General features: G+C 45.1%; 1 protein-coding gene and 1 long non-coding RNA gene across 3 annotated transcripts; one reads left to right on the plus strand and one right to left on the minus strand.

Moving 5' to 3' along the window:
- Window positions 1-3,851: 3,851 nt before the first annotated feature.
- On the plus strand, window positions 3,852-22,305 carry JPT1 (Jupiter microtubule associated homolog 1). Its single transcript, XM_028112319.2, has 5 exons — window positions 3,852-4,034; window positions 13,438-13,580; window positions 13,938-14,035; window positions 15,077-15,095; window positions 22,037-22,305. Exons 1-5 carry the CDS (start codon window positions 3,979-3,981, stop codon window positions 22,183-22,185), a joined length of 465 nt encoding a protein of 154 aa, XP_027968120.1. The 5' UTR covers window positions 3,852-3,978; the 3' UTR covers window positions 22,186-22,305.
- On the minus strand, window positions 17,869-25,223 carry LOC114216059 (uncharacterized). Of its 2 annotated transcripts, none has more exons than XR_015769308.1 (4): window positions 24,772-25,223; window positions 23,543-23,655; window positions 18,192-18,417; window positions 17,869-18,079 (listed from the first exon to the last, which is right to left on the minus strand). It is a non-coding gene; the product is annotated as an uncharacterized LOC114216059 (long non-coding RNA). The 2 variants fall into 2 exon arrangements; XR_003610687.2 differs by having other exon boundaries at window positions 17,872-18,076.
- Window positions 25,224-25,291: the final 68 nt, after the last annotated feature.

Raw genomic sequence — 25,291 nt, forward strand, 5'->3', positions numbered from 1 at the left:
TATAGGGCAGTGGTTTTGAAATTGCCTGGAACCATGGGGTTGTGCAAGAGGACAGTAGAGAGATGGCCAGCCAGGGACAGAGAAGCGGAAAGGGCCAGGATTCCGGACCCTCTGCTCGATTTCACTCACAGCTGCTCTGTTCATCTAGTTTATATATTTGGATCCTGCTTCCTAAACGTTTGAAAAACATTGCTATAGTCATGAAATAGCTGTTGGACCATTCCTTGTCATAAGATTTCATCTGTCTAATATTTCATTAGGTTTTTAGGTCAACCTAAGGGTTCAGAACAAATTTTGTATCGATTTAGAGTCCTCAATATGTATTTTACAAATCAATGATGGACCTTCATGATTTTGAGAGCAGCCATCCTTTTGAATCTTTTGATCCTGATCTGATCTGTGTTTATCTTTTGAACAGACTGTAATTTTATTTTAATGTCCCATTTTCAGTTGAGTTGGTCATCTGGAGCAAAGGTCATTATCATATCTGTTTTACCCCAAATCTCCAACTTGTAGCAAAAAGTGGAGTACAGTGATTTTAGTCAAAACTGTTGTAGGACATGAACAAGTAAACAAGAAGGCTTGTTATTCTGGAAATTTCTGGCAATTTTACTTTAAGGCAGGATTCTTTTTTATTTTATTTTTTAAAAGATTTTATTTATTAGAGAGAGAGCGCGCGCATGAGCACGAGTTGGGGGAGGGGCAGAGGAGACTTCCCACTGAGCAGGGAGCCCGATGTAGGACTTCCATCCCAGGACCCTGGGATCATGACCTGAGCCACGAAGGCAGACACCCAAGTGACTGAGCCACCCAGGCACCCCTATTTTATTTTTAAGTAAGCTCTATGTGGAGCTTGAACTCATGACCCTGAGATCCAGAATCACAAGCCATACCGACTGAGTCAGCCAGACAGCCCTGGCAATTTTACATTAAAATACAACGCTCCGCGGGGGCACCTGGGTGGCTCAGTTGGTTAAGCGACTGCCTTCGGCTCCGGTCATGATCCTGGGGTCCCGGGATCAAGTCCCACATCGGACTCCCTGCTCAGCGGGGAGTCTACTTCTCCCTTTGGCCCTCTTTCCTCTCGTGCTCTCTATCTCTCATTCTCTCTCTCTCAAATAAATAAATAAAATCTTAAAAAAAAAATACAATGCTCCGAAACAGGCCTGCCTAAAATGGCCTTAATCAGGTATCTGTTTTACATAATTTATTCTTCTTTACAAATCATTAGATTAAAAGGGTTGTTCCCTGGGACTGATCCTTTACCTTTGAAGCAAAGGTTCTCAGCCCAAGCCACATGTGACCTGTTTAGCTTCTTAAAGATACCCATGGTTAGACTCTACGCGCCCTGCCCCCTCAACAGAAATTCCAATTCAGTGTATCTCAGATAGGGCTGGCATTCATTTGTATTCCTTATAAGCTCATAGGTTATTCTGATGTGCAGCCAGGATGGGGCAGCTCTAATAGAAAGCTTTAGTTTACCAAGTACAACTTTTTTTCTTAAGATTTTATTTTTTTAAGTAATCACGCCCAATATGGGGCTGGAACTCAACCCTGAGATCAAGGGTCACATGCTGTACTGACTGAGCCAGCCAGGTGCCCCTACCAAGTACAACATTCTTAAAATTATTTCATTTCAACCAACTTAAAAAATAGGTGTTGTTAACCCCATTTACAGATAAGGAAACTGGGCTCAAGAGCATAAGTGAAAAAAACAAAAAAAAGCATAAATGACCCAGATGTGTTTTTTATGGGAGCAGAACCAGAACCCAGGCTTTTCGATTTCCAGTTCAGTGCTGTATTGCCACACCAACCCGTCTTATAATACAGGGGAGGGAGGAAATCGGGCAAGTCAAGTATGGACTCAAAAGTTTAGGCCAAAAGGGACCTGCCTTGGGGTGCCTGGTTGGCTCAGTCCATAGAGCAACGGACTCTCGATCTCAGGGTTGTAAGTTCAAGCCCCATGTTGGGTGTGGAGCCTACTTAGGGACCCATTGGAAGATTTGTCCAAACCCCTCATTTAACACATAAAAGACAATTTCAGATTATTAAAACTTTTTTTTAAATTTATTTGACAGAGAGACAGCGAGCGCATAAGCAGGGGGAGTGACAGGCAGAGGGAGAGGGAGAAGCAGGCTTCCCGCCCAGGTGCCCCCAGATTAAAACGTTTGTGATAGGGGCGCCTGGGCAGTTCAGTCGGTTAAGCGTCTGCCTTCAGCTCAGGTCATGATCCCAGGCTCCTGGGATCGAGCCCCGCGTCGGGCTCCCTGCTCTGCGGTGGGCCTGCTTCTCCCTCTCCCACTCCCCCTGCTTGTGTTCCCTCTCTCACTGTGTCTCTCTCTGTCAAATAAAATCCTTAAAAAAAAAAGTTTGTGATTACTTTCCAAGTATGTCTAGTAATAAGCATCACTGTCACTTTGACCTCTTACATGTAGAACCAAGCACTTTCCAACCATTATCTCATTCAGTCCTCAGAACTCTGTGCAATTGAAATACTATCTTGTCCTTATTTTACAAATGGGAAACTAGCGCTCAGAAAAAAGTCCAGATTCAAGCCCTGATTTCTCCTATAGGAGCCTGAGATAGCAACCACCGTGCTCTGCTTTACCTCCTAGTCGATAATTATATGACTTTCAAGGAGGGCATGTCTGCTCATCGGCTATCTTGGTCTGAAGGGTTTTTTGTTTTATAAGTTTTGGGAAAAAATAAATCATTAAAAATAAAAGTTTTGGAAATTTAGGCCCAGCCTGTAAGAATGGGAAGACGTTAATCCAAACAAGTGGTCAGCACATAAAGAGATGATCCATGCCTTCTAGAAGAGAACTTCTCTCTGGCTTTTCATGAAAACCCAGGAGGGTGGTTAACCAAGGATACAAGCTTCCAACTGCCAGGAAAGAGGAGGCTACACAAGGAGGAATGTTGATTAATTTTTATGGAAATATTGAAAAAGGTCTGCCTTGAGGAAACATGCACGATATGGGAAGACCTCCATCCTTGTTTGCTCAAGACTTTCCCGTTAGGATCTTGTAAACAGCCATTCTTGAGCCCTCCAAGTGTTGTCTGCATTTGTTGCAGGGATAGATTTACCCAGACAGGTGGAAGAGTCATGACTTAAGGGTTATAAACAGCTGCAGAGGCCAGGGCTGCTCCATAGTCTTGGTAGCACGGGATGTGACTGTTCCCCACCACCGAGCATTAACCAGCCTTAGAACAGGCCCTCAAATCGGAACGACTGTAATTTTGGTCTAGTACATGCACCACCCATGACAGCCAAATAATATTAAAATGTGAAGAATTTCGGCTCGTTTTAAAAGGGATCATCTTGGCTTGCTTTCTGTTGCTGACTCATAGTGCTGCTGTTTTGAGACGGTCATATTTCCAAATGGGACACACAGTAGGTATTCAATGAATGTCAATTTGTGGCAGTAATTTTCATCCCTTGAGGAGCATGCCTTACTCTATCTCTCCATGAGTAAGGCAAGTAAGTGAATGGTAAAGACAAGTCTGTCCTCGGCTTGTGGGTTCCAACTCGCCCAGGGCGAGCTTTTCCCTCGGTCAGGTAACTTTCTCAAGTGACAGCGAGCACAACTTGTGCCCAGTGCGGGGCCGGTTTGTCCTTTGTCCAATCATCACCGAGATTTGGGAGTGGGGGAGGGGGAACTTCCAAAGACCTACCGTGACCAGGAAGGGGGCGGGTTTAGGCTGAGCTGGGGCCACCGCAGCCCATCAAGGTGCCCGCACGATGCTTGGCACTCCAGGGAGCCAATAGGAACAAAAAAGCTATTTGAATTGACCAATACCGGCAGGGTGGGGGCGGGTGTTTTTCGAGCCTTATAAAGGCTGCGGCCGGTGAAGCAGGCGGTGGCGGAGGCTCCTGCAGCGGTCGCTGGCGGTCGGGTGGGGAGCACTTGTGCGCCCCTCGGACCTGACCCTTTCAGCGCTCTGCTCCCGCTCCAGCCTACCTCGCTCTTCGACACCATGACCACCACCACCACCTTCAAGGGAGTCGATCCCAACAGCAGGAATAGCTCCCGGTGAGGCTGCGGGGCCGCACCCGCCCCGCGCGGAGCTCGGGAGGGTGGGGGCGGGAGAGCCGCTGCCCGGCGGCGCCACGGGGGCCGGGCGGCCGGTCGTTGGCGGCAATGTGCCCGGGGCGCCGCGCTCGTGCCCGGCCGGGCGGCGGGGCTCGGCAGTCGGCTCCGTCTTTGTGCCGTCCCGCAAGCCCGGCGCGCCGGCCCCGCCCGATTCCCGCTCCTCTCCCATTCATTGCTGCCCCGGAACGAGGGGTCGGCCGGGGAGGGCCGGGGCCGCTCGCCTTCGCAGTGCGGCGGGCTTTCGGTAGTCGGGCCATGCGGAGAGGGTTCGCTTCCTTCCCTTTGCGGCGCGGCTGGCCCGGCCGCAGGGCGGTGGTCTTGGCCCCCAGGTGCCCGGGCAGTCCCCGGGGCGCCCTGGTCAGGCCCCATTGTCCCACCCCCGGCCACGCGCTCCTGCCTCTGGCCCGGGGCAGGTGGCGGCCCCGCGCCCGGCGCGGCAGTCACCTCCTGCGGCCGCAGCAATCGAGTCTTGCGGGCTCCTACCCACTGGGGCCCGCCCGGCAGGTGTTATTTGTGGTCGTTCGGGGCTGGTCATCGCGACCCCCACGCCCGTCAGGACCAGCCGTCAGCCCTCTGCGAAGTGCTTCCCCTCTGCTAACAAAGGAAAGACCCCTACTCCTTCCCCTCCCGCGCCCACCTCCGAACACGAAAAGGGGCTGAACCAGTCCGAGTGGGTTTTCTGCGCTCAAACCTTCGGACCTTGGTCTTTGCTTCCCACCTCTTCCCTTTCCCCCTTTGACGTTTGCCAAACGAGTTCTTCGCTGGCCCGCGTTCCGGAGCTGGAGGAGGGTTCCTGTTCTTGGGCGGGGCCGGAGACATCCATTGTCTCTTCCGTACTATCTCTACCTGGGAAGCCGGGGCCTTTCTGGCCAGTCTGGCTACTGCATTTGGGGAAGAGGGCACTGGGTGTTTGGACTGGAACCCTTTTCCAAGCCCTTGCCTGACTTGGTGGAAGGGTTTGTAACCGGTGGAAGGTGTCCACATTGTCTCGGCTAATTGCATACTGTTCTTTTAAGGTGCATACAGGCATTTCTGGGATCCTGCTCAAGGCTTGTAGGAAGCTTAGGTCCACTTTTTCTGGGCATCTATTCTTCACTGATCAAGATCTGCTGTCGTGTGCGGCCAGCCTTGGGGTCCTGGGCGAGTGGCACAAAGGGAGCCATTTTGTGGGGCTAAGAAGACGGCTGTGAAATAGTGCCTCACGGGGGTTGGAGAACTTGGGGACAAAAAGCTGGCCTCAGCAGTGAGTCTTAGGCGGGAGGTTGGACATGACATCCCTTTTCAACTCATTCCTTTCCCTTACACAATGTAGAAAAGAGTGGGAAAGATTTATAAAACTAAATTGGTGGGTCCTGGCAGGTTGGGGACCTTGAGTAGGACAGACCTATGAAAATACTGGTCACTCCCTCTTCTGTTGTCATCCTTGCAATGAGATCATTTTTTTCAGAGGACACTGGAACACACTGAACCTTGGTTTTTCTTTTTGTGCCATGCGGTCAACTTTCTGCTGGTTAGACTGTAGTGATTGGAATGTGAAAATTGACACATTATGTAAAAAATCAGGTTTTATCTTTTGGGGTTAAGTGCTGTTTAGTGCTTCATAAAGAATTTCAGTAACGGGGTCAAATGAATTCCTCATGCTGGTTTTTTGATATGTGTATTGGAAATGTGAGACTGGAATGGTTTTTGGTTCTGCACAATAAGTGTTTTCATTCACCTTTTGTCATCAATTTCCCTCCAATATTGTGATCTCAGGACTGGAGCTTTGTCCTTGTGTTTACTTCTTACCTCTCCTTCCTCTGTAAGCTCACCTGAATTCTTCACTTGTTTCTGCAGTAACATTCTTCTGGCTCCATAAGCACATTATACATTTAGTCTGGTAGGGGATGATCTGCAAAGATCACATGCGAACTCTGGGGTTTAAAGAAAGAAGAAAGAAAAAGAGTAATTTTTAAAAAATTGCTATCCGTAGTACTTGGGCACATTTTTGTTGAGTCTCAAATATGTAATCCTGGTTTAGTTCAGAAAGAATAGGAGGATCTTAAAAAATAAAACTGAAATAATTTCTGTCTTATGATCCAAATCCTTTGTTTGGGGATGTCTCACTGTTACAAATGGGCTTTACAACACTGACGTCATCGGAGTAGGTATTCCCTGGTATTGAGGGAGGAACACAGACCTTTAAAAAAGTTGGGTGCTCAGAGCTTTGACTTTCTTTTTAAGCTGGTGTTTGGGTGGTAGTATCTCCCCCCCCAACCTTTTTTTAATACCAAAAAATACTTCCCAGCCTGCTAGGGTTCTGGAGATTTTCATCTTGCTAAAATAATTCATGAGGGTTTAATTATGATGGAAAGGAAAATCATTCTAATCTCTAAGGAGTGAAGGGGATGACAATGAAGCAAGTTAATTTTGATTTTATTTCAGGTGTCTTTGTTGATTTGGGGAACGAGGGATAAAAACCTGGTTGCTTCAGACTTTAACATGAAAGAAAGCCTATTAAGAATTTATAACACACCTTTAATTATGATTTAAACAGTTTAATTAAGCAAACCTACAATTAATCATCTTCATAAAATGCCTGGACACACTTTTTTTTTTAAGATTTATTTATTTGAGAGAGAGCGAGAGAGTGAGTGGGAGGAGGGGCAGACGGAGAGGGAGAGAGAGAATCTCAAGCCGACTCCCTGCTGAGCATGGAGCCAGATATGGGGCTCAATCCCACAACGATTGTGGGAGAGCATGATCTGAGCTGAAACAAAGAGTCAGAGTCGGACGCTTAACCAGCTGAGCCATTAAAAGTGAGGCTGTTGAACCAGATAGAACAGAGCCCAGCAAACTATCACCCAAGGGCCAAATGCAGTGGGTGCCTGATTTTTATATTCATAAATGGTTGTAAAAAAAATTCATTTCTTGACTTGTGGAAATTACATGAAAATCAAATGCAGTGTCTGTAAATAAAGTTTTATTTGAACAGAGCTGTGCTCATTCGTTTTCATGTTGTCTGGGGCTGCCTTTGTGCTACACAGCAGAGCCGGATAACTGCAAAAGACCGCATGACCCACAGTCCAAAAGCATTTGCTCTGGGCACTTTACACCAGAAGGAGAGGATCCTTTCCTCCATGTACTGCCTGATATTCTTTGAGCCTCTGGAGGGTTCTGTACTTACTGATAGACTTTATGGAGGAGGTGGAGGTTTAAGAGATAGGCTAGGTTTTGAAGAGCCCTTGAGGAAAGGGTAGAGAGTGCTCTAGGCCTGAGTAAGAATGGGAGTAAAGACCCCAAAGTGGAGATGAACCAACTATTCAGGGAAAGGTGAAGAAAGTGGCTAGACTGGATTGATGAAGAAGGTAAGAACTAGATAAGGTGGAGAGGCCCGTTGATAGTTGGTCAAGTTTCCTTCAGCCCTGCCTGGGCTTAACTAAGGCTTGCTTCTGCTGACTTGTGGGCAGCAGGGACAAGGTAGGAAGGGGCGGTGGTAGGGAGCCCAGGCCAGGGTGTCAGCTGCACCCGAGGGAACAGAGAATCAGGATTTCTGTTGCAAGATGCAAGGGGACATGGGTACCCACGAACGATCACATGCCATGGCCAGTGGGAAAACTAGAATTGTCAAAAGAAACATTGTCAGGGAATTCTGGGTCCCAGAAGCTGCCTTTACAAGAATTTTAGATTGGGGCACCTGGCTGGCTCAGTTGGTGGAGTATGTGACTCCTGATCTCGGGGTTGTGAGTTCAAGCCCCATGTTGGGTGTAGAGATTACTTTTTAAAAAATCTTTAAAAAGGGTGCCTGGGTGGCTCAGTTGGTTAAGCAACTGCCTTCGGCTCAGGTCATGATCCTGGAGTCCCAGGATCGAGTCCCGCATCGGGCTCCCTGCTGAGCGGGGAGTCTGCTTCTCCCTCTGACCCTCCTCCCCCCTCTCATGCTCTCTCTATCTCATTCTCTCTCTCAAATAAAAAAAAAAAATTTTTTTTTAAAAATAAAAGAATTTTGGATTAATGGCAATATAGAAAAATATGAAGTATGAAAAAGGACATTGAAATTCACCTGAAACCCCATCTGAGAGCACAAACCCTGGATAACATTGTGTGTATGTATTCTCAGGCATTTATGTCTAGTTCAGATGATAGTAGCTAGTAGCTATGATGGCTATGTTCTAGGTTCTGTTCTGAGCACAGTCTATAGGATATCCTTAGAATAGTCTTACAAGACAACTGCCATGAACCTCTTCTTCTAGAAGAGAAAACCAAAGCATAGAGAGAGGTGAAGCAGTTTTCCCAAGGTCACACAACTAGGTAAGTGTATCTCTCTATATACACAGCATTTTATGTAAAACGTAATTGGCCTTACGTTTGTTTTCCAACATTTTTCATTTGTTGTGTTTTGAATAACTTCTCACATCTACTAATGAAGGTAAATCTGACCCTAATGTATCCAGTTTTCTGTTGTACGGACATGCTTTGATAACTAAGCCCCTATTAAGGGCCAGTTAGGGTATTCCCAATTTTATTAACAGATTAACATTTTTATAGGAATACCCTTGTACATATATCTGGTTATCTGATTAGGATAATTTCTGGAAGTAGAAATGCCGGTTCATATAAAAAGCAAACAGTTGACACATACTATCAAAATATCCTTGAGAAAGTCTGTACAAGGAGCGCCTGGGTGGCTCAGTGGTTAAGTGTCTGCCTTCGGCTCAGGTCATGATTCCAGGGTCCTGGAATTGAGACCCACATCGGGCTCCCTGCTCTGCGGGAAACCTGCTTCTTCCTCTCATACTCCCCCTGCTTGTGTTCCTGCGCTTGCTGTGTCTCTCTCTGTCAAATAAGTAAATAAAATCTAAAAAAAAAAAGTTTGTACAAATTTGGGGTGCCTGGGTGGCTCAGATGGTTAAGTGTCTGCCTTCAGCTCAGGTCATGATCTCCAGGTCCTGGGATCGAGCCCTGTGTTGGGCTCCAACTCAGCGGAGTCTGCTTCTCCCTCTCCCTCTGCCTTTCCCCCTGCTTGTGCTCTCTGTCTCTATCTCTCTCTCTCCAATAAAAATCTTCTTAAAAAATTTAATTTATTTTTTAAAAATTTTATTTATTTATTTGACAGAGAGAGACACAGCAAGAGAGGGAACACAAGTGGGGGAGTGGGAGAGGGAGAAGCAGGCTTCCCGCCGAGCAGGGAGCCCGATGTGGGTCTCGATCCCAGGACCCTGGGATCACGACCTGAGCCGAGGGCAGACGCTTAACAACTGAGCCACCCAGGCGCCCCCAAAAATCTTTTTTTTAAAGAAAGTTTGTACAAATTTATACTCTCATACTTTAATTGTGCTGGCAATTGGCATTTTTTTCATATTTACCAGTCTGATAAGCAAAATATATATGCTTTTGTTTTAAATTTCATTTATTTGCTAGTGGGATTGAATTTTTAATGTTTAGAGGCTATCCATATTTTTATTTTTTTATAGATTTTTTATTTATTCATTTGAGACACAGAGATAGAGAGAGCATGAGCAGGGGAAGAGGCAGAAGGAGAGGGAGAAGCAAGCTCCCCGCTGAGCCAGGAGTCGGACGCTGGGCTTGATCCCAGGACCCCCGGATCATGACCTGAGTTGAAGGCAGATGCCTAACCATCTGAGCCACCCAGGTGCCCCGAGGCTATGCATATTTTTATTTTTATTTTATTGTTTTGATTTTATTTATTTATTTGACAGAGAGAAAGACACAGCAAGAGAGGGAACACAGCAGGGGGAGTGGGAGACAGAGAAGCAGGCTTCCCACGGAGCAGGGAGCCTGATGCTGGGCTCGATCCCAGGACCCTGGGATCATGACCTGAGCCGAAGGCAGACGCATAACGACTGAGCCACCCAGGCGTTCTGCTATCCATATTTTTAAATTGCCTGTTAGTACCTTTTGTCCATTTTTGTCTTGTGATTCTTTTTTTTTTTAAAGATTTTATTTATTTATTTGACAGAGAGAGACACAGCGAGAGAGGGAACACAAGCAGGGAGAGTGGGAGAGGGAGAAGCAGGCCTCCCACTGAGCGGGGAGCCTGATGTGGGGCTCGATCCCAGGACCCTGGGATCATGACCCGAGCCGAAGGCAGACGCCTAACGACTGAGCCACGCAGGTGCCCTTGTCTTGTGATTCTTATACTTTTTTTAAGTAATCTCTACACCCAATGTGGGGCTTGAACTCATGACCCCGAGATTGACAGTTGCAGGATCTACTGACTGAGACAAACAGGCACCCCTCTTCTCCTTTTTTTTTTTTTTTTGGTTTAAAGATTTATTTTAGAAGGAGAAAGTGTGTGTGTGGTTGTGGGGAGGGGCAGAGGGAGAGGGTTAGAATCCTCCAGCAGACTCTTTGCTGAGCAGATCCCAGGACCCTGAGATCATGGCCTGAGCTGAAGTCAAGAGTCAGACACTTAACCGTTGGAGCTGCCCAGGTGTCCCCAGTGGCAGTCTTTTTGAGAGAAAACTCAGAATTCTGAGGAGAAACTGACAAAACTCTTCATTGTAGTAGGAATTGTTAATAGATTCCCTCATTAAGTGAAAAAACATACTTAAAAATCAGTAGATTTGAACAACTCACATTTAGTAGGCTTGATCCTAGTAGACCAATAGAACATTGGCAAATACACATTCTTTTCAAACATATATAGATTTATTAAGTTGACCAAAGATTAGGCCTTAAAAACACCTTTCCTCAAATTTCAGAGGATTCATGTCATACAGGCAGTTGTCTGTGTTATAATTAAAAAGCTAGAAATTAATAAACCAAAAAGACCCCTATGTTTGGAAACTTATAAATGTACTTTTAAATAATGTGTGGGCCAAAGAAGAAAATAATGGAAGTGAGAAAATATTTAAAATGCAACAATAGATTTGGGGCTCCTGGGTGGCTCAGTTGTTAAACATCTGCCTTCGGCTCAGGTCATGATCCCAGGGTCCTGGGATCAAGCCCCGCATCGGGGTCCCTGCTCGGCGGGAAGCCTGCTTCTCCCTCTGCCTCTCCCCCTGCTTGTGTTCCCTCTCTCGCTATGTCTCTCTCTGTCAAATAAATAAATAAAATCTAAAAAAAAAAAGCAACAATAGATTTATTTTTTTTTTTTAAGATTATTTATTTATTTATTTGACAGAGAGATGCACTAGTAGGCAGAGAGGCAGGCAGAGGGAGAAGTGGGCTTCCCGCTGATGCGGGGCTCGATCCCAGGACCCTGGGATCATGACCTGAGCCGAAGGCAGCCGCTCAACCGACTGAGCCACCCAGGCGCCCCAAAATGCAACAATAGATTAAAAAAAATCAAGACTTGGAATGCCCTTAGAAGGGCACTTAGAAGGGAATTTATGCCATAAATGTTTTGATTTTTCCTTTCTAATGTAAGGAGCATCATTTGCAAATGACAATTGTTATTTATTTGGGAACTTGGATGAGATGGACATCCTTCTGGAAAAATATTTCTCAAACTGATTCAAGAAGAAGTAGAAGACCAGACTGACTACTCCTGTCCCCAATAACGGAATAGAATTAGTAGTTAGAAAATCTTCCTGTAACACCATGTCCATTTTCTCTTTCCGAGCAGTGACAGGACAAGTTAAATTGAGTTTTTCCAGGGAGGGAACACATTGATCAACCCGAGGCAGGAAGCTCTGGAAATGTGCCAGTGCTGGGTTTCCTTGCTGAACCGAAAGCTATAGAGGGTGTCCAGTGGTGCCTGGTTATCGAACATGCTGGGAGTCTTCCACCAATGTCTCGTCTGGACTTCCTCCTTGTGGTTAGTCCCTCATGTTTGCTAGTGAGAACGCAGCGTGCTTTAGAGGTGTATAAACAGGGCTCGCTGGTGACGCCCAGACAGGAGGAGAGTATCATAAGCTTTCCTTGGTTTTCCAAATTGATCAACTTAACTTTTACATGTTTATTCTCCCACTTTTAGTTTTGTTGGAAATAAAAATGGAAATGCCTTCTGAATACATAAATAACAAGATGCACTTCTAAACTTCTTTGCAAATATATCCAGCTAAGCCCATTAGGCAAGGTCTGTTAGGTCTTTTGCTGTCTCCTAAAAGGGGACATCAACCAGGTTTTTTCAGCTGCCTTGTGCGTCAGACAACCTTACTACAAATATTCAGTTTTTTTTATTGAGAATAGTTGACATACAATATTATATTAGTCTCAGGTGCACAACATATAATATTGGACAATTCTATACATTGTGAGATGCCCACCACGATAAGTGTTGTCCATGTGTCACCATACAAATTTATTCAATATTATTATTTTCCCTTTGCTGTACTTTTCAGTCCTGTGACTTACTTATTTTATAACTGGAAATTGGTACCTCTTAATCCCCTTCACCTGGTTTACCCATCCCCCTGCCCCCCCTCCCTTCTGGCCACCACCAGTTTGTTCTCTGTGTTTGTGAGTCTATTTCTGGGTTTTTTGTTTGTTCATTTGGTTTGTTTTTTGGGTTTCATGTAGAAGTGAAATCATGTATTTGTTTCTGTCTGACTTATTTCATTTAGCCTCATACTCTCTACATCCATCCATGTTGTCTCAAATGGCAAGGTTTCATTCTTGTTTATGGCTGAGTAATATCCCATTGTATCCATACACCACATCTTCTTTATCTGTTCCTTTATCAGTGGACACTTGGGCTGCTTCCATATCTTGCCTGTTGTAAATAATGCTGCAGTAAACTTAGGGGTGCATATATCTTTCCAAATTAGTGTTTTTGTTTTCTTCGGGTAGATGTCCAGAGTGGAATTACTGAGTCATATGATACTTCTATTATTAATTTTTTCAGGACCCTCCATACTGTTTTCCACAGTGGCTGCACCAATTTCCATTCCCACAAACAATGTACAGGGTTCCTTTCTCCACATTCTCGTCAACACTTGTTGTTTCGGGGCGCCTGGGTGGCTCAGTCGTTAAGCGTCCGCCTTCGGCTCAGGTCATAATCCCAGGGTCCTGGGATCGAGCCCCGCATCGGGCTCCCTGCTTGGCGGGGAACCTGCTTCTCCCTCTCCCTCTACTGTTCCCCCTGCTTGTGCTCTCTCGCTCTCTCCATCAAATAAATAAATAAAATCTTTAAAAAAACAACAACAACAAAAAAAACAAACAAAAACACTTGTTGTTTCTTGTCTGTCTGCCACTAGCCCTTCTGACTGGTGTGATCCAGTGTAGAATTTATACCATGGTGAATCAATTCCTTTTTCCCATTAGCAGCTCTCACTTGTGGGGGGTGGGGTAGGAGGAACGAATGGGTGAGGGAAATGAAATGAAAGTTATTTGAAAACATTTATGCCTAGAAATGTTTTGGTATGATCTGAAATGGATGTTTTGCCATTATGCCAAGGGTTTTGCGGCCTCCAGGCGGTGGATCCAATTTTTCATTAGGCTTTGATGAACCAGCAGAACAGCCTGTGAGGAGGAACAAAATGGCATCTAGCATCTTTGGGACACCTGAGGAAAATCCTCCTTCATGGGCCAAGTCGGCAGGTACTGCTTATATCTGTGATCACTGGTAAAAGGGACAGACCCAGCATGAATAACTAAAGTTGGTTTTGTGTGATGAGCAAAATCCAGCTCAACCGTAATGAGATCAACAACAGTTAAAGCTTGTCAGTGGAGGAAAGACTGGGACCAAGAAGTGGGAACTGCTGAGTCTTGAGGGGTCAGAATAAGGACTGAGGTCAAATTGGGTTATTTGGTAGAATTTTTAAGCTCTCAGTTAACCCTCCTAACCCTGTTTGCTCATTTTGTAATATGAGACTACCACGAACATCACTCACGAAAGAATTGTTTTTGCTTTAGTTCTTTCTGTTGTGTTCCTCACGAAAGTATGTTTTAATTCAGGTGCCAAGTCTAGTGGTGGCAGAGAGGATTCTGAGTCATCTGGACCCCAGAGAAGGAACTCTTCTGAAGCGAACGCTGGAGACTTCTTAGATCTGAAGGTCAGTGTGACAACATGGGGGGGAAAAGGGCTTTGAGGTTAATACAGTTTAGAAATTCACTTCTCTCCTATTGTACGAAGAGCTTCAGTTCCACCACTGGAGTCTCACATAGAGATAATTAGGAAAGGGACTGAGGCCATATTGGGAATGGAAGATCAATAAAGAATAAAGTCAGAAAAGTGAGGTGACATATCTGGGTTTGTTCAGATGTCTCTTCTACCAGTAGGATTAGTCTCTCTCCTTCACTGTTGATTTTGGGAACTTCTGGATCACACTTATTTCCTGTGTAACTCATATGTAATAGCATTTGTGAGTTCAGACTGTTTTCGTTGTTGGCAAACATTGCCCAATTGTTTTGAGCCGAACTCCAGGAGAACTGCAGCCTGGGCGTTACCCTTAGGTGTCTGCAGAGGAGCATGGTCCCATGCCCCCAGGGATGTGTCTAGAAGCCTGTGAGCAGGGACCTCCGAGCACACAGAGGCATTAGCTGTGCAAATGTGGAGAGACCTCTGTGGGGCTTTGGAATTTATAGAGCCCCTTCAGCAACTGGATAAGGAGAGGGAGAATGGAAGGATAAATTTACCAGTTTCCCATTCTGATAAAAGATCCTCTGAAATGCTCATTGAATTAGGCCATTGATGGAAATGTTCATGTTTTTTGGTGTGTTGGATATTGCTGGCACTGGGGCAACTTGTCCTGCAGCATTTTTGTTCAGCCTCGTCCCGAAGTAAGTAAAGGTCGTAATGTAATTGTTTTGTGTCCTGACCCTGGACTTGACTGCATCAAAATGAAATTTCACATTTGGTTTCAAATAGATAGTAGCCTGTCAGAACTGTGACTGCTTTATTTGTTTGTTATAAAATTAAAATCTGGCATAAGTTTTGAGGGGCACCTGGCCGGCTCAGTCAGAGGAGCATGTGACTCGATCTCAGGGTTGTGAGTTTGAGCCCCATGTTGGGTGTAGAGATTACTGAAAAAAATTAACTTAAAAAAAAGAAAAATAAAAACTGAAGTAAATTTTAAATTTCTTTTCTTTTCTAGGGAGAAGGCGACATTCATGGTGAGTCCTTCTGAAGCCCAAATTTCTGGTTCTGTAAATGGTTTTAGCATAGATTGGAATTTTTACTGAAATCATGTCTTGGAGAAAGAGACTGGGGAGTGAAACCTGGCTTTGCCCCAAGTGCCGGCACACACTGAGTTGGGAGGAAAGAAAAATGAAACTGGGAAGTTAGCAAACATGGCCACGTTTGCATCTGCCACAGTGAGAGCAACGTCAGAAATGCACCAGAAAGGAAAAACAGAGAGTCTTTCACAAATATGTGTACAGTAGTCAGGCTGGTGTCTGTTGTTCTTAATGAGAGCTTTTTAGTAATAAGGTGCTGGCATTTCAAGCTTGGCCCACAGCATTTAATTTGCCAAGTTTGTTTGATTTTATGCTGAGGTGCTTATTCAGCAAGACATCGGTCGGTACCTCTGTGATCTTGTAGATGATGATTTAGGGGGCAGATGTAAATTCTCAGCATCCATGTTACCAGTTAGATGTGGAAATGAGCTATAATCATTTATTTAATGATGTTCAATCTTTGAAGTATTTATTGGAACTTCCTTAACAAGTGCCAGAGAATTACTTCTGCATGTAATGAAAGGCTCGTGCGTGTCAGGCAGTAGGAATCAGGTGAAAGTTGACTCAGTGAAATGCAGCCGTCCGAAGGCCGTCTGGTCCAGAAGGAAGAGGCTGCTTCCTCAGGGCCTCTTTCTACTATTACATTTTGTGAGGCAGTTGTCCTGTGAAATAGGTTTAAGAACCAGATTCCTCTTCTGCCCTCTCAGACGACGTTTCTTTTCTTTTTTAAAGATTTTTTTGGGGGCGCCTGGGTGGCTCAGTCGTTAAGCGTCTGCCTTCAGCTCAGGTCATGATCTCAGGGTCCTGGGATCGATCGAGCCCCACATCGGGCTCCCTGCTTGGCAGGAAGCCTGCTTCTCCCTCTCCCACTCCCCCTGCTTGTGTTCCCTCTCTCGCTGTGTCTCTCTCTGTCAAATAAATAAAATCTTTAAAAAAAAAATAAAGATTTTTTTTAAGAGAGAGAGTAAGTAAGAGAGCACGAGCGGGAGGAGGGGCAGAGGGAGAGGGAGAAGCAGATGCCCTGCTGAGCAGGAAGCCTGACCCAGGGCCTGATCCCAGGACCCTGAGATCATGACCTGAGCCAGAGGAAGAGGCTTCACCGACTGAGCCACCCAGGCGCCCCTCAGACAGTGCTTCTTGATGGGCATGGTGGGAGGAGAGTCTCCTGAACCTTTGTGAGCATTACCTGGGTTCCTCCTCGGTGCCCAAGTCACTGTCTCACTGGACTGAAGATGAATTCGTTATTGTTTGTGTCCAGTGTGTTCTGTTTGCAAAGACTCTTCTGGAGGTAAAGAAATCTTCAGGGCTTTTCAGTTTTGCTGCTTTTCATCTTCTGAAATACTTCCACATCAGACCTTACTTAGCAAGAATCAGCTAATCCTTAGTCACTACTTTTGGACAGTGGATATAGTTAGAAGTCTGGGGAGCCTGGAGAAATATGTGAGAGCCCCTGATGAAATTAGGAAAAAAATGTGTCATTATTCCTGCTAATAATAATTCTCCCCCAGTTCAGTTTGTTATAGATTGTTCAGGTGAACAGCACCCTGCGCTGAGTAGTATGACAAGCCTTTACTTTTAGTTCATTTGTCGTGAAGTGACAAGGGGCATAAGAATTCAAGATCCATCTGGTGGCGTAGAGTCCTGCTGCCAAGCTACTTTGAAGTCAAGCTACTCTACTCAGTTTATTTTTTATTTTTCTTCTTTCTACTCAGTTTAAGTAACACAGATTTTGTTTGGACATAAGGAAAATTGCCTTCCTCTTTTGGGGAATGAAATACAGGAATGGCTAAAGGAAGCATGTGGGAAATCTGTAGCAGAGGGAGAAGGTCCACGGGATTTAGGTCGAAGTCTTTCCCGCCTTTAGGCAAGTTGGACAGTCGGCTGCACTTCTTGATGTTCTAATTCTTTCATTCTTATAATAAACCACTATATCATTTATTCTGATGTAAGTGTCTGTTCAGTGACCTCATTGATGTGCCAAGGAAGAAAGACAAGTCAGGAGTATTTAAGATAGGTATTATAGTAGAAGTGTTTGTGTTTATTTTTTTATTATTTTTTAAAGATTTTATTTATTTATTTATTTATATGAAAGAGAGAGAGAGATAGGGAGTAGGAACACAAGCAGGGGGAGTGTGAGAGGGAGAAGCAGGCCTCCCGCTGAGCGGGAAGCCCGATGCAGGGCTCAATCCCAGGACACCGGGACCATGACCCGAGCCGAAGGCAGACGCTCAATGACTGAGCCACCCAGGCGCCCCAAAGATTTTATTTATTTGAGAGAGAGTGAGCATGGGAGGGAGGGGCAGAAGGAGAAGCAGACTCCCTGCTGAGCAGGGAGCACGATGTGGGGCTCAATCCCAGAACCCTGGGATCATGACCTGAGCCAAAGGCAGACGCTTAACTGACAGAGCCACCCAGGCGCCCCAGTGTTTAAAGTCCCATTTTTCAGTTATTAGATTCAACAGACAAAAGCTTTCTCTGTCAGGTCCTGTGTAAGTTTCTAAAGCCTTACTCTCAGTGCCTGTACTTGCCTCATTATAGACTAAAGGGATGGAGTAACAGACTAGCTTCCATTCTTTCCGGCTGGAGTATTTCTGACTAGACAAAGGAGCATTTAAATTAAGGCCTGCTCTTGTTTATTCTCCATATGTGCCTTTTTTTTTCTTTCACATGTTATCTAGTCGTGAAAGACAAAACTGTTTTGTTTTTTTTTTAAAGATTTTATTTATTTATTTGACAGAGACACAGTGAGAGAGGGAACACAAGCAGGGGGAGTGGGAGAGGGAGAAGCAGGGACTCGATCCCAGGACCCTGGGATCATGACCTGAGCCGAAGGCAGACGCTTAACGACTGAGCCACCCAGGCGCCTGAGACTCCTGATTTCGAGGTCATGAGTTTGAGCTCCATGTTGGGCATGGAACCTACTTAAAATAAAAAAAAAATGATAAGGATGTGAGGGCAATCTGGCTGCAACATCTGTCACCCCATTGATCGGCTGATCTGGCTAGCAAGGCGGGTGTCCCCTTCCTCCCTCACCACTCCATGTGCGTCCCTCCCGAAGCTGCACGCTCGGTCGAAGAGGACGACCTTCCCCGACAGAGGAGGACTGTTCTTCGGTCAAAGGTATACGAGTAGTTGTGCTCCCCTGCTAGACCCTCCAAACAAGCTCTCAAGGTCCATTTGTTGGGAGAACGTAGGGTAGTCAAGCTTTGAAGACTCTAGACACATCCAACTGAGGCGCTGCACGTGGCAGTCAGTCTTTCTAAAAAATATAAAAATTTAAAAAAAGATAATAAAATAAAAATCACTTTATTGGAGGGGCACCTGGCTGGCTCAGTCCATGAAGCAGACAATTCTTGATCTCGGGGTTGTGAGTTCAAGCCCCACGTTGGGTGTGGACATTACTTGAAAAAAAAAAAAAGTCTTAAAAAAATAAAAATCATTTTATGGAAATTTTATGGAAATAAATGACCACAGTAGAGGTGCAAGGTAATGTTGTGTCCTTTAGTAGTACTCCTATAACTGCCTGATCCAGACAGACAATGGGGAACTGTTAGAGCATGTGTAGTGGTGAGGCCAAGTCCTAGCAGCAGCAGCAAAACTGTTTAAATCAATAGGCTGGTTCAGGTGGAGTTCATGCTCTGTATTTGACCATCTTGGATTGTTTCAGGATGTCAGTTTTTGGGTTTTGTTTGTATTTACAGTAAATGGGACATATTTAAGTCCTTATCAGAGGACTTGGGTAGTTAATTTTGATGCATTTGATCCTGCTTCTTGTGCAACAAGAATGTGGCAATGGGAAACGGCGGGGGGGGGGCGGGAATGACCCTTTCTTGCTACACTGTTGTTTATAACTACACGGCTGTCATTTTGGAAAGCTTCATACTGATTTTTACTTGCAGTTGGTAATAGTATAGAACATTGTATGTGTTATGTTACCTCTATAGAATGTTCCAAATTTTCATAAAAGGTCAGAAGCAGAAGTAGCATATTTCTGAGTTTTTTTTTTTTTAAGATTTTATTTATTTATTTGAGAAAGAGAAAGCACGAGCAGGGGAGAGGGGGAGAGGGAGGAGCAGGCTCCCTGCTGAGCAGACCTGAGCCAAAGGCCCACGCTTAACCCGTTGAGCCACCCAGGAACCCCTATTTCTGAGTTTTTTGTTGAGTTTCTGATCTTAAACCTCTTCCCCCTTGGACTTCTCAGTATTGAAGTCGGCTAAACCAAAAACTTGGTACAAGTGGTTTTAGGAATATGAACTTTTAACGGTTAGTCTTTGAGGGACTTAAAGTACATTTTTTCAACATCAGAACAGTACATTTTTTCAACATCAGAACTTTTTCACTGGTGTCCAGTATGAGTCCATGTGACGTTCTTAGATTATAACTAGTTATTTCTCTTCTATTGCTTCCAGGGTTTTGGAACTCCTAAATCTAGGGGAGGGAATAAATGTCTTTAAACCTTAAGGTAGTTTTCTTTCAGGTTTTATGAATTAGTATTTGGTTTCTTACACTAAAGGTGCCTTTGTGTGTATGTGTAAGAAAGAATGAGAGAGAGAGAGAGATTTTATTCTAGAGCAGGTGTTAGAATATGCAACTGAATTGAATTTGGTAGTTTAACACTGAAATGAGACCTGGCCTTTTGCAGGCACTTTTGACTTGGAACAAAGACTTTTCCATGTTTGGAAACTGCCTCATGAAGAATATATGTTTGGGGGTGCCTGGGTGGCTCAGTCGTTAAGCGTCTGCCTTCGGCTCAGGTCATGATCCCAGGGTCCTGGGATCGAACCCCGCATCGGGCTCCCTGCTCAGCGGGAAGCCTGTTTCTCCCTCTCCCACTCCTCCTGCTTGTGTTCCCTCTCTCGCTGTCTGTCAAATAAATAAATAAAATTTTTTTTAAAGATTTTATTTATTTATTTGAGAGAGAGAGAATGAGAGACAGAGAGCATGAGAGGGAAGAGGGTCAGAGGGAGAAGCAGACTCCCCGCTGAGCGGGGAGCCTGATGTGGGACTTGATCCCGGGACTCCAGGATCATGACCCGAGCCGAAGGCAGTTGCTTAACCAACTGAGCCACCCAGGCGCCCCTAAATAAATAAAATCTTAAAAAAAAAAAGAGAATATTATGTTTTGTTGGGAATTTCACAGATTAGTGGATCATCAAGCAAAGTCTAGGATGTTGGTAATAATGCACTAATTCTCAAGACTTTGACATGGAAAGTACCCAGTTAATATAAATGGGAATGACCTGATTAGTGGAGATATTATAAGTCAGTAGGGGAAAGGTAGATCTTTAATAAATGATGTCAGTACAGTGGATTATCTTTGTGGTTAGAAAAAGAAATCAAGGGGCGCCTGGGTGGCTCAGTTAAATGTCCAACTCTTTCTTTTTTTTGTTTTGTTAGAGAGAGCACACGCAGGCGACTCCAGATCTCAGCTCAGGTCTTGATCTCAGAGTCAGGAGTTCCAGCTCCGCATTGGGCTCCGCTCTGGGCGTGGAGCCTACTTGAAAAGAAAGATCAAGCTCACCTAGTAATCATGGAAATGTAACACCAAACAGGAATGAAATAACATCACCCATTAGTTTGTCAAATTTTATTTATTTTTTAAGTGGTATTTTTTTTTAAACATTTTATTATTTGACACAGAGAGAGAAAGCACAAGTAGGCAGAGTGGCAGGCAGAGAGAGAGGGAGAAGCAGGCTCTCCACTGAGCAGGGAGCCGGACGTGGGGCTCGATCCCAGGACCCCAGGGATCATGACCTGAGCTGAAGGCAGCCGCTTAACTGACTGAGCCACCCAGGCGCCCCAGTTTGGCAAATTTTAAAGTGAGGTGGTTATCAAATGGTGGGTGCGCAAAGCTGTACAGTGTACTCTGACGCAGGTTGGGGGTAGAGCACAGGACAGCCTCTTGGGAGATGATGTGCAGTGTCTATTCATATTGAAGATGGGAGCCCTTGTATCCCTGTGGGCACCTGCTCTAGACTATCTACGTTACAGCTTTGTTTGGAATGATTGGGTTGGTTCCAATTTTTTGCTATCAATAGAGCAAATACAATACTATATTATGTCAAACATATGGATAGACTCTGTGATACAATACCATAAAGCAATTAAGGTGAATTATGACTATGCGTATAAATGGGTAAATTTCTAAGAGTGTAAATAAAGGAAGTTTGTATCATTTTTGTCAAATAAAACAAAAACAAAAAACAGGAGTATGTATTATCTGTTGGGAATAAAATATAAATATTCATTAAACAAAGGGACTAGACACAACTCCACAGTAGGCACTCTGGGAGTTGAGAGAAGAGACACATGTGGAGGTATATTGGGGGGTCAGGGGCCTACAGCTTATCTGTAATGTTCTTTTATTTTAGAGAAAGAGAGTGCAGTGGGGAGGGGCAGAGGGAGAGAGAATCTCAAGCAGACTCCCTGCTGAGCACGGAGCCCCATGTGAGGCTTGATTTCAAGACCCTGAGATCACAACCTGAGCCAAAATCCAGAGTCAGACGCTTAACCGACTGAGCCACCCAGGTGCCCCACTTATCTGTAATGTTCTAATTTAAAATACTTACATCTTCAGGACACCTGTCCCTCCCCCTGCACTCTCTCTCTAATAAACCTATAAAAAAAAAATAAAATACATCTTCATATATGTGTATAATTTAGAAAACATACACAGAAAAAGGCCTGGGGACAAATATGACAAAAGACCTAACAGTGGTTAGTTTTGGGTTGTGGGAACATGGTTGAATGACTGTTGCCTTCTTTAGGTATGATTTGGTATCTCCAGGTATGATTTGAACCATCATCTAAGAAAATCTTAAGACTTTTTGTCTTACCTGGGAATAGTTGTTAGCCTTAACTTCCTTCTGTTTTCCTAGAAAACGTGGACACAGACTTGCAGGCCAACCTGGGGCAGAGTGAGGAGAAGCCCGTGCCCGCTGCCCCTGTGCCCAGCCCAGTGGCTCCGGCCCCGGTGCCATCCCGAAGAAACCCCCCTGGTGGCAAGTCCAGCCTCGTCCTGGGTTAGCTCCGATTCTCTTGAACTCTGTCGTTTTGTTTGTTTGTTTTCTCCATGCTTGTGAACTGCACAACTTGAGCCTGACTGTACATCTTTTGGATTTGTTTTCATTAAAAAAGAAGCACTTTATGTACTGCTGTCTTTTTTTTTTTTTTTTTTTTCAAAGAACAGGTTTCTCTTTATCTGTCCTGATTCCTCTGGGTCTGTAGGCCATGGCATGAGTGTTTTCTAGTAGTAGATTGGAGGGAAAGTTTTGTGACACTTAGTACAGTGTTTTTAAGAACAATTTGGTTCCAAATGTGTTAGAGGATCTTTTGTACTGAGGTTTTTAAAACCCTTTTCTTGTCAGCTTTACTTGGGTTTACCAAGCCTTGACTGGACAGACCAGTAAACAGTCCACAGGCACCGATCCTTCCGACCCCCAAACACAGGGTTGTCTTTATTGCCAAACCTACTTGTTGTTGGCCTATCTTGCCAGTGCCCTTTGCTAAAAGCATCTTCCTGTGCCATATGGAACAGTAGAGGCCGGCGCCTCATGCCTTGCTGCCTGCAAAGCAAAAAACTGCCTTTTAAATTTTTGAACCTTAAGAAATAAGCCAGATACTAACTCGACTAGCTGATGAGCTAAGCCCGCTGCTCTCATGCAGAGGAAGGCTTCGATATGCGCTCAAATGACAAATTCCAAGTGGTAAGCAAGCAAGGGCGGTGGCCACATGGAAGTGGGTCTTCGTGGCGAACAGACCCCAAGGGGGCAGTGCTCTTCTTAGGTAACTTGAAGCTGTGTGCATGATGCTGGTGCTTGACCATGAACTGAAGTCTCATCCTTAAAATGTGTGTTGTACTTCACAATCCTGGACTGTTGCTTCAAGTAAACGATGTACAAATTTTGAAACATTGTGTCCTGTGTCATCTTTTTGAGACTGTTTCAGTGTTCTACCTGTTCAGTTGCTTTTTTTTTTTCTGTTACCCTAAATCCTATTGCCCAAGGATTGATGAGTCATTCAAGTGCAACAAACTGGGCGCCTGGGTGGCTCAGATGGTTGGGCGTCTGCCTTCGGCTCAGGTCATGGTCCCAGGGTCCTGGGATCGAGTCCCGTATCGGGCTCCCTGCTCGGCGGGGAGTCTGCTTCTCCCTCTCCCTCTGCCTCTCCCACTGCTTGTGCTCTCTCTGTCTCTCTCACAAATGAATAAATAAAAAATCTTAAAAAAAAAAAAAAGTGCAACAAACTTAAACTTTTAAAGTTTAAAGTTACAGCAGGTGTTCAAAACACCAAAATGATATCTGTGGTAATAAAATACATGAGTAGTATGGATAAATGATAGGCAAAATAATTATTAGCCAATATATTTTAGATTCTCCACCTACCCTTTGTGCTGGGCAGTAGTAACATGTAAGATTTTAAGTCCTCTCATCTTGCAAGGTGTCTCTCAACGGTGAGAGGTTACAGAAGAGGACTCCAAAGGAAGGGGCATGAGGACCTGAGGAGACAGAAGATAAGGAAAAAGCTCTTTAGGTTCTAGGCAGAAAGTTCTAGATCAACATGCTATATTAACTGTCCAAATTGGGCATGGAGACTTGGCTTTTAGGTCTAGCTACACTACTAAACTGTGTTCTTTGGCTTGTCATTTAGGGACCAATTTCCTATCTTAAAAAGTGAGACCTCTGAGATGATGAGCATAACCACTGGTTCATTTGAACTATTGGACATTTCCTTGGGAAGAATAAGGGGATTTATAGGTTCTGGGGGGTGTAAAGTCTTTCTCCCTTATGATGCAACGCATTTGGAAAATGAAGTCAGCAGCTTTATTACAGAATCTGTCCAATTTCACTAAAACAGGTTAGCCCTACAAATACTAGCCTGAGTTATGGTTTCTATTAGGACTTTTAGGAAGTAGGAACCCTGTCTGTGCCCTTCTCTCTAATGGTCGGGATCCTGGAAAAGAGATGTCCCTGATTTGTGTCACAACTTGTAACTTCAGTGTTTTGTTTTTTAATAAATTTTATGAAGAGAAGTGCCTAATCAAATTTCAAGTATTGTGAAGGAGGGACAGTGCTGTCAGTCCTTATGATATTATCAGAACAGATTTTAAGAAATTCTATGTAAACATGTTTGCTCAGGGTGTTACATTGTCTACTTAGAAAGCTTAGGGTCTAGAAAGTGGAGTTGAATGATACTAAGATAATGATGGCAGAACCACCAGTATTTCATTGAGTTTGGACTTTACACTCAGGTTGTGTGATGTGAGTGGGAAGGGGGGGGGCGACCGTGGAGGACTGTTGCCGATTATACCTCTTCAAGGCTTTTTAATGAGATCACTTTAGAACAAGACACTAGTCTCCCCTTTGTAATGCTCCTGTTAACATTGGTTTTGGAAGTACCGGGGTGTTCAGATGGGGAACTACAGGAAGATGGGTCACTTAACCAAATCTGAGTTTACAGTTTGTAGGCAAATCTGTTTGGATGTGGTCATAAAATGGCGTAAAGTCTACAAAGGAGCATCAACGAAACTTAGTGTTCCGCGTGTTCTAGACGGGGCTGTAACTGCCAATTCTAGAGCAGACGTCAGTTCCACAGAAAGAACATTGCCGATTACCTGAGCTGGGTGGAAATCGTCTCGGGGTGGAACTAGATGTTCAAAGCGGACGCTCCCAGCCCCAACTCTGGTTTAGGAGTTCGTCTCCTAGGAGCTCGACTCACGCGAGCCAGGGGTCTTCAACAGTCTTTCACTTCAAAGTTACTGGGCGCCTCCATGAGTCGGGCCCTGGGGCCTTTGGTCCGGGGTCCGGCGTCCGGCGTGTTCCTGCGTCCCGCCCCACAAGCAGGGAGGGCGGTGGCCCCGGGACTCGAGGTCGGGATTCTAGGGGTCGCGCCAGCCCCACAAGTTTAAGGAGCCCTGAGGCCTTCGCAGGATTTGGGGTCGTCCTCTGCGGAGTGGGGGAGGGGGAGCGGACGTGCACGCGGGCGCACTCTCAGGCCGCCTCGCGCCGCCGCCTTGGGAAGGCCGCGCGCTCCCGCAGGGCCGCGTTCCCGGGCGCCCCATGCAAATGAGACCCGGAGCGCCCTCCCACCCCGCGCCTCCGGAAGTTGCGGGCCGGGCGCCCGCTCTCCCCACC

This window comes from Eumetopias jubatus, unplaced genomic scaffold, assembly GCF_037043125.1.
Source record: "Eumetopias jubatus isolate StellerSeaLion01/CBP00866 unplaced genomic scaffold, mEumJub1_p1.0 scaffold_10, whole genome shotgun sequence".
NCBI lineage: Eukaryota > Metazoa > Chordata > Mammalia > Carnivora > Otariidae > Eumetopias > Eumetopias jubatus.